At 41.5% G+C, this 14,675-nt stretch overlaps 1 protein-coding gene across 9 annotated transcripts in view; it reads right to left on the bottom strand.

Annotated features, from left to right (window-relative positions):
* tenm3 (teneurin transmembrane protein 3) overlaps window positions 1-14,675 on the bottom strand; it is a 186,206-nt gene that overhangs the window by 76,595 nt on the left and 94,936 nt on the right. For all 9 annotated transcript variants that reach the window (XM_058079310.2, XM_058079326.2, XM_058079334.2 and 6 more), the window contains 3 exons: window positions 9,349-9,616; window positions 713-886; window positions 531-595 (listed from right to left, as the gene is read on the bottom strand). In XM_058079310.2, coding sequence (XP_057935293.2) covers window positions 531-595; window positions 713-886; window positions 9,349-9,616 — 507 coding nt within the window. The remainder of the gene's footprint in view (window positions 1-530; window positions 596-712; window positions 887-9,348; window positions 9,617-14,675) is intronic.

The following is a 14,675-nucleotide window of genomic DNA, read 5'->3' as shown; positions in this document are numbered from 1 at the left end:
CTTTCCCTCATATCTCATGCCCTCAGTCCTCCTGAGTGCCTTGTTGCTCCATCCTGGCTTACCCTTTTTTGCTTAAGCCGTGTCTTTTTCCCACCGTGCCTTCTTGATATTTCTATGCACCATTGCTTTTTTGTTTAATGACGTGTTATGAAGGACACTGCAATTACCGTACAGTCGTCGTTGATTATTCACAAAGGTACTTGATTACTGAGAACACAATGCTGTCTTAAGTTTGATTCAACCTTTTTGTGGGGCTATTTCTGATATTGCCTGCCAACAATTTATTGCATACTGTAGCAATTAAACAAATGAGGGACAATTTATTATAGCCATGCCTGAGATAACGGCCAACATCGGTAATTCAGTACGGTAGGACTTATTACCTCGGGAGACACTCAGCTTATCTGATGGGGCGATACCAAAAAGTGAAAACCAAGAAGCGTATTCATACGTAACTTTGAGAAGACATAAAGATCACATGATCACATGATCATGTGATTGGGACATAGGCGAGAGATGTTAGGTCTTACCGATGCAGTAACACAGCAGGACCGACAGCAGCAAAGACAATCCTACTGCACTGAGGGCTGTACACCTGAAAGGGAAACACATCAAACCGTGATGGTGAGTTCTTGTTCAAGTGAAACCGCTGAAAACGTATTATTATTATTATTATTATATAATTATTTCATGTTACTTGATGCAGCCTTACCTCCATGAGCAATACTTGGAGGATTTCTTAAACTTGAAAGCAGAGCGGGACAGGGTGTTTCGTGGCAACGGTCTGGTCGGAGGCGAGTACACTGAACCCGTCGCCATCGTGTAGCCAGGTGTTGCTGTGGAGAAGAGGGGGGTGGTACCGGTTCCTGTCTTAAAAAGGAAGTGCCTGCAAACAAATAAGAGGATAAATAAGGAATGCTGCACCAAATACCAGAACTGCATGTCAACGTGTCTCCGTCATGACTTCAGTCTGCAATAGTCAACATTCTCAGTCAAATTCTGAATTGAAAAAAACATGCTCAGCTTTTGGGCTGCACGGTGGCCACACAGCTAGGAGACCCGGGTTCGATCCCCGTGTGGAGTTTGCATGTTCTCCCCGTGCATGCGTGGGCTTTCTCCGGGTACTCCGGTTTCCTCCCACATTCCAAAAACATGCTAGGTTAATTAGCCACTCCAAATTGTCCATAGGTATGAATGTGAGTGTGAATGGTTGTTTGTCTATATGTGCCCTGTGATTGGCTGATTGGCAACCGCCTCTCGCCCAAAGACAGCTGGGATAGGCTCCAGCACCCTAAGCGCTACAAAAAGATTGAATGAATGAATGCTCGGCTTTTCGTGGATGTTACCACTTTGCTCTTCTAATCTATGCTAATTAATAAATAATTGCCGCCCGATGGTGAATATAGCCTATTGGTAGTACAAAAATACAAATTTTGTGTATTTTTGTGCCAAATTAAGCATATTCAGGTATTATATAGTCAGGTATTAAAATGGAACAATGAACTAAACTACAGTATAAAGTGTTCAAAAGATGCATTCAAAGACACTGGGTCACTCGGTGTCGGGAACGTTTCATTGATAAGACAATAGAAGTAAAATAGAAACAAAAAAACAACGTACACAAGTCTATATTATGACTTATTCATGCCTTGTCTTATTGCCTTTTATGGCGACTGTGGATGTGATTTTCACATATGTGATTGGCATATGCCAATCAATGCCTCTGTGGCTCGTATCACTGCCGAGATCCCTGTGTGCAATGTTGCGTCCTGCTCGAAATATGAACTTATATGCCATTTGTGTCATTTGAGTGATGTGAAGTTTGCATCCTGCAACGTATGCCATAACATTTAACTCGTCAGGGTTTAAATAGCTTTAATTGAATAGAGCAATTGAAAATCAAACACTTGACAGAGTACGCTGAGTTTTCCAGGCTCACAGTGAAGAATCAAAATGGACAAAATAAAACCTTGATCGGAGCATCCCTAATGAAACCTATTCAGAAGGTCATAATCAGACTCTCTATGCTCTAACTATGAAAATATTCCAAAATAAATCCTACTTCACTTATCACGGTCATGTCTGGAACCAATTAACCTCCATCAATTACTTGATATAAATGCAAATCTGTACAAAAGTTTGTTTTTTTATTCTTTTAAAAGTATCAGTTGAGAGATCCACAGTGATGAAAATCACTGCAAAAAACATGTACAGTAATTACTTAGGTCACTATGTGTAATTAATGGCACAGCTTCACATAATGAGCATCTGCAATTACAATTAGACTCCTCTCTAACAAGGCTGTGTGATTAACAATTAGAGGCCATTATAACAAGGGCCCTGCAATTAATACCTACCTCCAGGCAAGATGTGACGAGCGAGAGGAATTTTGGCGGCACGAGTGATTTTTGCTGAAAACGACCAAAGAAAACACCTGTAAAAGGTACACACCGTCATGGAAAGACGCCGAGCGCTTCCATTAACCTTTTAGGAATTTCAGCAGTTCAATTTAAGGACCAGTCTGGAGGACTTTTGTCCAATCTCCTGCCTGAATTATTTAAACACATGGTGTAATCTATGATGACCTTGGGTTATGTTAGCCGCAACGCTTCGTTTCGCCAACAAGTTAACACCGGCGGGTACAACCATGTCTCATTTATCACGGTTAGCTGGTTAACGACCTGACCGTGATGAGTACATTTCCGTCGGTAGAAGTAGAAGACATGAAATAACACCCCTATAGTCACTTTTGTACTCTTATTACCAAATATAGTAGACGTAATAAGACTAAATAAAGACTTGAATTCACTCCAGGATTGAGTTAAGATTTCAATTTCAGTGTTGAGTTTTAGCTTGGCCAGGGTTATACGGTTTCTATGCCGCTTATTGTATGCTGGAGCCTATCCCAGCTGTCTTCAGGCGAGAGGCGGAGTACACCCTGGACCGGTGGCCAGCCATCACAGGGCACATATAGACAAACAACCATTCACACTCACATTCATACCTATGGACAATTTGGAGTGGCTAATTAACCTAGCATGTTTTTGGAATGTGGGAGGAAACCGGAGTACCCGGAGAAAAGCCACGCATGCACGGGGAGAACATGCAAACTCCACACAGAGATGCCTGAACGGGGAATCGAACACAGTTCTCCTAGCTGTATTATTATTCATTCATTCATTCATTTTCTACCGCTTTTCCTCACGAGGGTCGCGAGGTATGCTGGAGCCTATCCCAGCTGTCTTGGGGCGAGAGGCGGGGTACACCCTGGACTGGTGGCCAGCCAATCACAGGGCACATATAGACAAACTGTATTATTATTGATATTTCTTATTAATAATATAAGAATCAATATAATAATAATAATAATAAAATAATCATAATAATGCCATGATAATATTATTATAATAATTATACTATTATAGTGTTATAAATAATAATAATAATCAATATAATCAAAAAAGGTGGTAAAGTGGGTAGGTGCGTAGGTCGGACTATGTAGCTGGTGCTCGATGCTTTGTTATTATGAGCGTTGAGACTGCAACCTTCCACTTTATATATCAAGTTTATTTTGTTATTATGTTCTCTACTGGTTTTCTTACTGTATTTCATTTTTAGATACCCTAACTTTGCTGTGGGGAGGAGTGATGAGAGCCACCTTTTTAAGCGCTGCGGTTGTGTTAGGAAGACACCGGAATGTTCCTCCTCTGAAAAACTTCCCTTGCTGCATTCCTTACTCGTCCTCCTCCCGTAGCAGCTACCTACCACGGTCTTGTATTACAATCCCTGCTTTTGTAGTCAGTCATGCAAACTGTTTACCATCTTCCCCACATTCTCGTTGCTACGCTCCTGCCCCCCCCGCCCCAATTTTTTAATCTAACCTGTCCTTTTCGTAGTATTAGTAGATTTTTATTGGTAATGCTGCACCCTCGTTTTTAGTTGCAAGTGCCTCTGTTTTGTATTTTTGCCCTTCGAGAGCAAAGATATTAAAATGCATTCTTTTTGGCAAGCTCTGCATCTGCATCTGCATCTGTCTCTGCATCCAGGGTCCAAGCCAGTATTATTGTCTCACCTAGCTTACTGCCCGTGTACCAAAAACACAAGACGTTGCCATGGGGGCAGTGAGGCCAAAATCATCAAAGATAGATATGATGGCATTTTTCCACTTGATGGAATGTCAGATGGCGGTAGGATGATCAATGACCTTGCAGTCCCGTTTGGACATCTTTGTATTTTCTATTGCTGTCTTTTATTTTGTAGTTAGTTTCTTTCATTCGCTGTTGGTTGTGTTTCCGCCTCATATCACCTAATCTTAGCCGACATCTACCAGTAAACATCAAAAATGTGTGGCAATTTGTGCATACTATGCAATATTTATTCATAATGTAAGTGATGATCTCTTAATGTAACCAGGATTATATGGGAAAAGAAATAATATCTCATAATGGATAAAAAAAGCTGGGAGGGGAGTGTTAAAAAGATAAAAATGTCTCGAGATGCGAGGGTACGCCTTATACAAATTTTACATCGTCATACTGGACCCCTCTGCGACTGTTTCATTGAGGACCAAAAGAATCACCTAATTGGTGGGGCTGCAATCAAGAAAATTATTATCAGTTCTGGGCACAAATACATAAAAAAATAAATGATATTAAAGAGCTAGAGATAGTCCTAGATTATTGGTCTCGGGAGATGATTTGGTTTTAATAACAAACAAGACAAAGATACTAAGAGTATCTGAATACTAATATTCATACAAGTGCTGTGACTGTTAGAATCATTCTATAAAAATCGGGACAGTAAAGGACCACCATTTGTTCATGAATGCGTGATGGTGATGGCTAGAGTACCAGATACTGACCGATACAACCGCTCTGTATCAACCCCCCCACCCAGTTGGAGAGGGGGGCCGGCTGTCTGGAACTCGCCCTGAGTGAATCAGACAAGATCCGAGGTGGTCCACTTCTAAGAGGCGCTGCAAAGGAGGGCCCCGCTTTGGCTGGTGATCATCCCAAGACCCCCGGCTCACCAACCCTCCTGATGTTGTCACCACATACAGTAATTGAACTGGACTGCTGTGCTATTGGAATATACATTTTGATGATGTCTTATGTTGCCCAGTCCACATCCACTGCAGACTGGTCATCCTGGAAGCGGCCGCCATTTGGCCGACTTGACTTTCAGTAAACTCAAATTGAAAAATTGGTCCTAAAAGCCCAGTCAGACAGTCGCTTTTGTTTTGTTAGAAATAGAAAACAACAACAGTGTTTTATTTAATTATATTATTTTTGCAGACGACACCACTGAGGACGAGCAGTACAGAAAATGGATGTCTCCTGTCTAGCAATTTTCCCATGAGAAAATAATCCCATATTAAAAAATTACAGACAATTCTTTTGAATATGTTTTAAATGTGATGTTTGACTGGAAAAACGGAAACCAACTAAATAGTTTTGTTTTTAAGGTGAAATACGAAGGGAATTAAAGAAAAAAAAGGAAAGTCCTACCCCGCATGCCGGAGAACTATCAGTTCTATGCAAGTTTTCCTGAAATGAATCTATCCATGTGTGGCAGTTGAATGTGCGCTCGTTGTGGCCTTTGAGTCATGAGCTTCTTTTCAAAGCAGCGCCGGGACACATAAAGGGCTTTGGAATTGACAAATGTCCAACAATATGCTGTGATGGCTTGATGCAGCAGAGCAGCCATTCAAGGTGTTAGTGCAAACTAACGACAGCAGACAAGCAGAGAACGCAGGGACAATACCGATGTGAAGTGACAGAGACCACAGTGGGTGGCAACCATAACTAATATGGTAGCCTCTTGGTGCTTGAAAATCTCTATTCAATAACCCGCATTAAGGAATTATTCACACTGGATCTCTGTCTGTATTAATCAGAGCAACACGGAATGTTGGAGTTATTTTGTTGGTGATTTCAAGTCGTATGAACAAAATCCAGATGGCTCCACAGAGTACAGCAACTGGGACGGTATGAAAGCCTTGAACGGATCACCAAGATAGGATAAGCAGAAAAACAACTTGGACCAATTTTTCAATAAATGCAAATAGACAAATTGGTCCTAAGAGCCCAACAGTCATTACAGTTATTTCTGTTTTCTTAGAAGAAAAACCAAAACAACATCAGTGTGTTTAAAAACCATGCTGCTGTAAAATTGTTTATTTTATTCTTTTTGTAAAACCTCTTGCATCGCTATCCCTTTTTACCGACCACAAAAGCTCCTTGTTCCTCCAATGGCGGAAGAGCGAGATCCAATTCATTTATCATGCCAGATCATCAAGTAGTTCATTAAGCTAACGTCCGTATTGTGCCTTCCAACATGGCAGTACAGGGGGGTGCTAGGATACAGTGACCAAATGTCCTATCTTCCCAGGACATGATGAAGTCATAAAAATCCCTGTTTTATATTTGGGCACTTTTCTACATGTGACGTAACCCAATTTCAATTAGTGCTGTTTAAAAAGACGTAAAAAGCCAAATAAAAAGCAAAACATGCACAGAGTTATGTGAATCTGGTGTTGTCATTTTTTAAATATAACAATGTGTATATACAGTATACACATAAATATATTTTAATTCAATATTTGAGTATCACATTGGCCGTATGGCTGCACAGTGGCCTGAGCGGTTAGTGGGAAGGGTTCGGTTCCCCGCTCGGGCATCTCTGTGTGGACTTTGCATGTTCTCCCCGTGCATGTGTGGGTTTTCTCCTGGTTTCCTCCCACATTCCAAAAACATGCTAGCTTAATTAGCAACTCCAAATCGTCCATAGATGAGTGTGAATGGTTGTTTGTCTAAAATCAAATATGGCCACCACAGCTAACACTGCTTTGTGTTTCTGGCTACCAAATACCCGTGCAAATCCGTTCCAGTGCCCGGTTATGTCAGACGTTCCTTTAAACTACAATTGGTTGCAGTACAAGTGCTGGGTATGTGGCGTGACGTGTACTGCGATGCCTCCTGTGCCGTTGTGTCAATTGAGATGATTGAGTGGAACACATCCTTTTCATCGGACAACAATCCAATACATGTTCCAGCCTGGCTCTTTGTATTATCCTAATCTGTGTACTGTATGTGTCTTTTCGCTGTACTGGGCTCTTGTGTTCTCAACAAACAAAACAAAAATAGATATGCAGCTTAATCAGTGTTACTTTTTTTTTTTCTTCCAACCTGTCCGTCTAAAAACAACACAACAAAACTACAGTGGATGTTTATTTAACTCAACTCTTCTTCTTCTTTCTCTTTAGGCTTTTCCCTTCAGGGGTCACCACAGCAAACTAATCTCCTCCATCCAACCCTTTCTTCTGCATCTGTCTCTCTCACACCAACTATGTTCTCCTTCACTACATCCATAAACCTCCTCTTTGGTCTTTATCTACGCCTCCTACCAGGCAGCTCTAAACGCTGGACATGTCCCAACCATCTCAGTCTGGCCTCCCTGACTTTATCTCCAAGGCCTCTAACATGTAATGTCCCGATGATGGACTTGTTTGTGATCCTGTCCATCCTGGTCACTCCCAATGAGAACCTCAGCATCCTCATCTCTGCTACCTCCAGTTCTGCTTCCCGTCTTTTCCTCAGTGGCACTAGTGTCTCTAGACCAAACAACATGGCTGGTCTCACCGCAGTTTTGGATACCTTTCCTTTCATTTTAGCTGAAAATCTTCTATCACACATCACGATACTTTACTCCATCCGCTCTATCCTGCCTCAACACGCTTCTTAATGTCCTAACAAACTGCTGACCCCAAGTAATTCCCCACCTTCTGTATCTCTTCTCCCTGTAACCTCACTCTTCCACTTGGATCCCTCTCATTCAAACACATATACTCCGTCTTGCTGTGGCTAATCTTCATTCCTCTCCTTTCCAGGGCAAACCTCCACTCTTCCAGCATCTCCTCCACCTGGTCCCTCCTCTCACCACACATCACAATGTCATCTGCAAACATCATAGCCCATGGAGATCCTTGTCTAACCTATTCTGTCAGCCTGTCCATCACCATAGCAAACAAGAAGGGGCTCAGGGCTGATCCCTGTTGCAGTCCCACCTCTGTCACACCTACAGCACATCTTACCGCTGTCTTACAGTCCTCATACGCCCTGCACCACTTGAACATACTTGTCTGTCACTCCAGACTTCCTCATACAATACCACAGTTCCTCTCGAGGCACCCTGTCCTCGGCTTTCTCCACAAGACACGATGCAGCTCCTTCTGACCTTCTATGTACTTAAAGCAAATACTGCATCTGTCGTACTCTTTTTTGGCATGAAACCATACTTCAGGACCTCAGTGTTGTGGTCACAGTTTTTTATTATTTTTAAAATAATAAACGTCAAACTTCTTCTTCTAGAAGAGTATTTTTCCACCTTAGCATTGGTATTAGCTGATTGGAATCAAACAAGACTGCCTCAGCAACTCTTTCTACATTGATCCACACGTCCAGGTCTGTCTTCCATGAAGGCAGTTCTGAAAATGCTCTGAACATTCAATACTGAAATACATCCAAAGCAGAGAGACAACTATTTCCTCTTCCATCAATCTATCCGCATCCACGTTTTCCTCCAGGGGAATGAGAACCAAAGACATTTGGACAGAATGGGATGGAGGTGGATACAAGTAAGACCTGACAATTTTTACTTTAGTGAATTTATGGTTACTCACGGTTACCATTGTCCCAAACACTCACACAAAGTCCACATGGAGTACTGCTGATAAATACATCTGTCTATGGAATACAGTGATACAGACATCCCTCGTTTATCACGGTTAATTGCTTCCAGGCCCGGCCGTGATAAATGAATTTCCATGAAGTAGGATTTCTGATTTATAAATAAAATATTTCCATAGTTGGAGCAAATTATTATCATTATTATATTATATAAATTATATATTATATAAATTATTATTATTTATTTTTAATTTAAATATAATTTTTAATATTTTTTTCAAAAATTAAATTAACTTTATGTATTATATAAATTATATAAATGTATATATAAATCATTATTGTTATTATATGGGAGCTAGGCTGTCGTTGGCTGTCATCCATCCATCCATCCATTTATGTATGTTAAATACAGCAAACCTCATTTAATAAACCAACTAGGCCAACTCTCCTCTGGTACGGTGTCACACATAAAACCTTCCCTCTGTAACTTGCGTCAACTCAAAACATTCACATTGCAGTCCTATTGTAAAAGTGTCCCACTGTTGATGTGCTGTGGAGCAAAGTTAGATTTATGTTTACAAATTTACAGATTTACATTTTTTTGTGTGCTCTAATCAAGGCGTGGAACGATGAACAGACATTTCAACAAAAGAAAATATACCTTGTTTCCAGAGGCACATTGCTACCCAGCACCCAGCTGTCTTGCAGCGGGACGCTCTCCGGGGGTGTGGTCTGCAGCTCGGCAGGTGATTGGCCGGCCACGGCGGCCGGGTTTCCAGTAGGAGGAGTTAGCTGCCGCGTCGAATTCAGAGATTGGCCAGCGTGATGTGCGGAGCCCAGGGATTGGTTGAGAGCCGTTACCGAAGGTCGCTGACGATGTGGGGGGGGCACAGGAGGCAGAGTGGAGCTGTGGTGATTGGATGGTTGTTCTGTTGGAAAAGACATACACCAAAACTTCATGTTTCTTTATGTACAGAATACATTAATTCCTGTCACATTGCACAACACACACACACACACACACACAAAGGGTAACTCCCATGATATGACCTTCAAGTCCTCTGGAGAGATCTGCTGCAGTTCTTTTATAATCTTCTGAATCATCTGTGATAATGGCTTAGGTATGACATGTACAGTAAATCATAAAGCATCACTCGCCAAGAATATGTTTCCATGGTCTGCAAACTTTTTGTCTTTTTGTCTGATTGCTTTCCAAAATGTGTTCTCGGTCCTTCCAGCTTCCAATTACAACTGCCAATGTAGTTATTGATAACATGTGAAGGAACAGTAGTCACTGAGGCCAAATAATAATCTCTCTGGTGGCCTGTGGAAAAAGTATACCGCCATAAAATTCTGAAAGTCAATCTCAGTGTGCACAGCGGCCGCAATGGTCACTAGTCTATCTCTAATCAAAAACTGATAGGACCTGTGGAACTCGCCAACGGTCTTTGTTGTACTCGCTTAGTCTAGAGCAGTGTTTTTCAACCTTTTTTGAGCCACGGCACGTTTTTTACATTGGAAAAATCTTGTGGCACACCACTAACCAAAAATGTTCCAAAATGTCACCACGACCTCACACGTGCATCAATAAGTCTATGGGAGGAACAAGGTAGGTGTTGCCACACGGACCAATATTCCATTGCTCTGCCAGTCTTTACACCACAGACACTCCACAGTAGCCATGTTTTTACATCACCACTTTTTCTCTTTCCCAATCACCTTTCGGGAAACAATGGTATCCATGGAAAGGAATTTTCCAATCTCTTGTCTACATGCGCCGCTATAATCAACCAGAATAGTCAATAGGGCATGCCCAGTAAATCGTAAACATCAACATCACGTGATACCAACTTCCCCGAGTTATTCTTTCACGTGTTGGAATAACTCCGTATTGCCAGTTTTTCGTCTGTCCAGTCTTGAAATTTAGTTTGAATCAAAAACAAACTTTGCAAGCTATAAAAAGAAGGAAAAATTTACTTTTGGAGGGAATTTTGCCCATGCATTTTACCCAAGTTCCGGTAATGCTTAAAAGGACCAAAATACGGCAAAATACTGTAAGTTTGACATGTTATCATGAATGTAGCCGTTACTACACGGTTACAGCACGCATATAAAACCATGAAACCGCGTTAGAGGTTGTTGGAGGTGTTCTAATAGCAGGCTTTGCAGACGACCGAGGTACAGGTATGCCCCATTATGTGCAGTAACAAGCTGTCTCTTTTCATCTGTTCTCTCTTTAGAGCACACAGAAAAGAGAAAAGTGTGTGTTCATGACTCACATAAGGATTGTGGATGACTACAAAATTACAAAAAAGTGCAGTTTTCCTTGAAAGTATGTCATCCTTTCTCAGAACAAAAGGGTGACCTGTTCAGGTGTACAGTGAAGACACCAATGAAGAAGAGGAAAGAAAACATTGTTTGTGGTTGTGAAAAAAATACATCTCTTTATCTCCATATATACTGCATGAGTCATTCTGCGTCAAAAAGCGCAAGGAAGCTAACAGGTTAGATGCAAATCAACAATGATTCTACACAGTAGAATGTAAACAAATTCCAAATTAGTCACATTGTTAGCGGAAAAAAAACATTTTTAGTGAGAAATGTGCCGCTGAAAGGGAAGCTGATGGGAATGGGGTTTTTGTACTTGATGCTACTGCAAGGAGATGTACTAAATTATTTTCAGTCATGTGTGAATTGCTGTATTTACAGCATTTTTACTTACTGTATTTACATTTACATTTGTATTTACAGTTTGAAATAAAATCATGTTTGTTGATTGTTTTATTTCAAACAATTTTCATACATGAAAATGACATACAAATCTTGATTATGAATATTTGAAGGGGTAACTCTGACAATACATTGTCAAGAGCAGGGGTGGGCAAACTTTTTCACTAGTGGGCCGCATTTATTTAACAAAACTGACGGGGGGGCAGTCCGCAGTCCACCTGGAATTATAGTATCTGTAAAAGAGTCATGCGACCTGCTATTATGTGCTTGTGTCCCTTTTGTCAGGAACACTTTGTAAACAGCAGACCACATCAAATAACCAAATAAAAAAAAGCTACCTAAACCATCAAAAGATTGGCTCAAGCCATGATGCCAGGTTGTATGTTAAGTTTAAATTAAAGAACGTGCGGGCCATATTTAAACACTTGGCGGACCGGATGTGGCCCCTGGGCTGTAGTTTGCCCACCCCTGTTTTTTAATGCCCAAACCCTAAAGTAGAATAAAGTGAGGCATGTTGTTTGCACCAATTCATGCAAATTCACAACTTGGGCGACAACTTCCCAATATATTTTGGCTTTGTCACGGAGCCTAACCAAATAAATGTTTGCTACCAGACAAAGCAGGAACACAAATGTAACGACACCATCGCCATTTATTGCTTTTACACCACAACTCTTGGCTAAGCCTTCTGGGTAATGCAATATTGACCAAAACATCCAAATTCTCACGGCCAATCACAGGGCACATACTATAGTCAAACAACCATTCACACTCACATTCATACCTATGGACAATTTGGAGTGGCCAATTAACCTAGCATGTTTTTGGAATGTGGGAGGAAACCGGAGTACCCGGAGAAAAGCCACGCATGCACGGGGAGAACATGCAAACTCCACACAGAGATGGCCGAGGGTGGGATTGAACTGTGAGGTCTGCGCGTGAGGTCTACGCGTTCCCCAATTTTAACAATGACCAAAGTAAATCGGGGTACAAAAGAGCCAGCTGTGCCACAAGAATTCTATTAAAAGTTTCAGTACAGCAACGGTCAACAAAGTTGAACAGATACCAAAATCCGACGATAGACGGACAGCAGCATAGGCAGCGAGAACGTGAAGGACAGAAAGTGAGTGATTGAAAGAGGAAGACGGGAAAAGGGACAAGAGAAGAGGAGGTGGAAAAAGGTATGGACACTTGACAGAGTGAATGAGGTCAGTAGAAGAGTTAAGACTCGTGGTTTGTGAGGCGTGAAAACTCATTCCACCTCTGGTCTCCGGCAAGAAGAAGGCAGCAAGTCTGGGTTCTTTCAAACAACTATCTTTGTGTGCCCCTCTTGGACTCGTGACCCACACCGAGTAAAAGACAGCAAAAAGAAAAAAAAAAAAAACAAGCGAGATGGAGCATGAGAGATTAGAGGTCTTGAATGTAACACATGTTTACCCAGGAAGGATTTATTCGGGGGACAAGAAGAGAAATCTAGCATGTTTTACCTGTTCACCATTTCCTTTAGGTTTACAGCTTTGGGGTTTTACTATAAACACACACATGCACGGACGTTGTAGTGCTATCGCAGAAACAGACCATCCTACCCCGGACCCTAAAGGTTTAAAATTGTCTAAGACAAATAAAAGTATTAGCATAAGAAAGACATATAGAGTTGGTCCTTTGGCTTTTACGGAAAACCCAATCACTTTCTTTAGTCACACTAACTGTAGCATGACTTGGACTTTTTATTCTCTGTCCTCATACCGCTTTCCCATCCCCTCGCTGACACTCGTGCAATCCTCTTCATCTGACCTCCTCTTACTTTCCAATCCTCTCCTTCACGTTCTCCTCCAGTGTAGGCAGCTGCAACCCTCTCAGAGGCTCTAATCAGTCTTACACATTTGTCTCTGTGTATTGAGGCACCAGTGTGCTAACCACTCATACGCCCCCCCTCTCCCACCCTTATTCTTTCATTTTCTCCTGCCAAGTCAGCTTTTGGCGCCCCGTCTCTCCCCCTTTCTGTCAGGCCTTCTTCCCCCCCCCCCTCTAAGTTGTTAGTATGGAAAAGCACATTCCTCTAGTCAGCGGCTCTTCCTTTGCTTGGGCTAATTTGGTCGTTTATCTATTATCTCATTGGGTCCCGTGAGCCAACAGCTTTTGTTACACTAACGGTTTTATGTACTAATCTCCTGCAATGTTTGTGTGCTTTACTGAGCTCAACATTGCACTTTATTGAATGGATATATGACAAAGTCTAAGCTCCATACACAAGTTTTAGCCCAATTCCGCATCGTGTTGCCAAGCTGCTGAAGCCCTGGGCCGTGCCGTACTTCTCTGGGGTGTATCAGGTGGCAATTATTGCTGCGTTTGTTTGAGTTCGAGTTTCAACAATAATAATAATAATAATAATAATGTAAACTGGAGTGTGTCTATATTCCTATATTCAGCCTGTTCTCGATTATTTTATTATTGTTAGAACTTGCCTTCCAAGATGACATAATGTCTGTTTTGGTCAAGTAGTTTGGAAAATAAATTACCTGCAAAAAATGCAACTTATACTCCAGTGCGACTTATGTATGGTTTTTTTTTTCCTAATTATGCATTTCTGGCCTTGTGCGACTTATAGAGCAACTTATAGTCCAGAAAATAGGGTATAAACTTTTGAGACAACTTTTTAAGATCACAAATTCATTTACATGTAAATGGGAACCTCCTGTTGGTTGTGGATACAAACGTTATCTAACTCCAAACTGCAATATTTTGCACATGGAAACATGTTCAGTGATGGTTTTGCTATTAGTCGGTAGTTTTGTTTTTGTATTGGTTTGTGTAATGATGAGGGACTTTCAAACCCAATGGGTAAAAAAAATGCAAATCTTGTAGGAGCTAACAATTCCTGGCAGAAACGTAACAACTATAAACACAGAAGTCATTTTCACTATTACACTCCATTAAGAGTATTGGTTTATTGATTCTCTCTCAAGATCCATCCAGGTCGCATGGGCAGCAGTGTCAGTAGGAAAGTCCGACTTCCCGGACTCTGGCCACCTCCTCCAGTTCCACTGGGAGGCACAGAGAAAAAACATAATCCCTCCAGCGTATTCTATGGTCCACCCGGGACCTCCTCCTGGTTGGGCATGCCTGAAAGGCATCCAAAAGTAGGAACTTCCTCTTTGGAGAAAGGCTTGTGGGGTTCCCCAAGGCTCAATGTTGGGACCACTGCCATTTTCCCTCTACATGCTGCCGCTGGGATCCATTTCTTTGCATATGATGTGC

This window comes from Doryrhamphus excisus, linkage group LG9 (assembly GCF_037039965.1).
Source record: "Doryrhamphus excisus strain RoL-2023G ecotype Guam linkage group LG9, RoL_Dexc_Guam_v1.1, whole genome shotgun sequence".
Lineage (NCBI taxonomy): Eukaryota > Metazoa > Chordata > Actinopteri > Syngnathiformes > Syngnathidae > Doryrhamphus > Doryrhamphus excisus.
The sequence above is the reverse complement of the archived record's forward strand: the minus strand, read 5'-3'. Positions and strand labels throughout refer to the sequence as shown.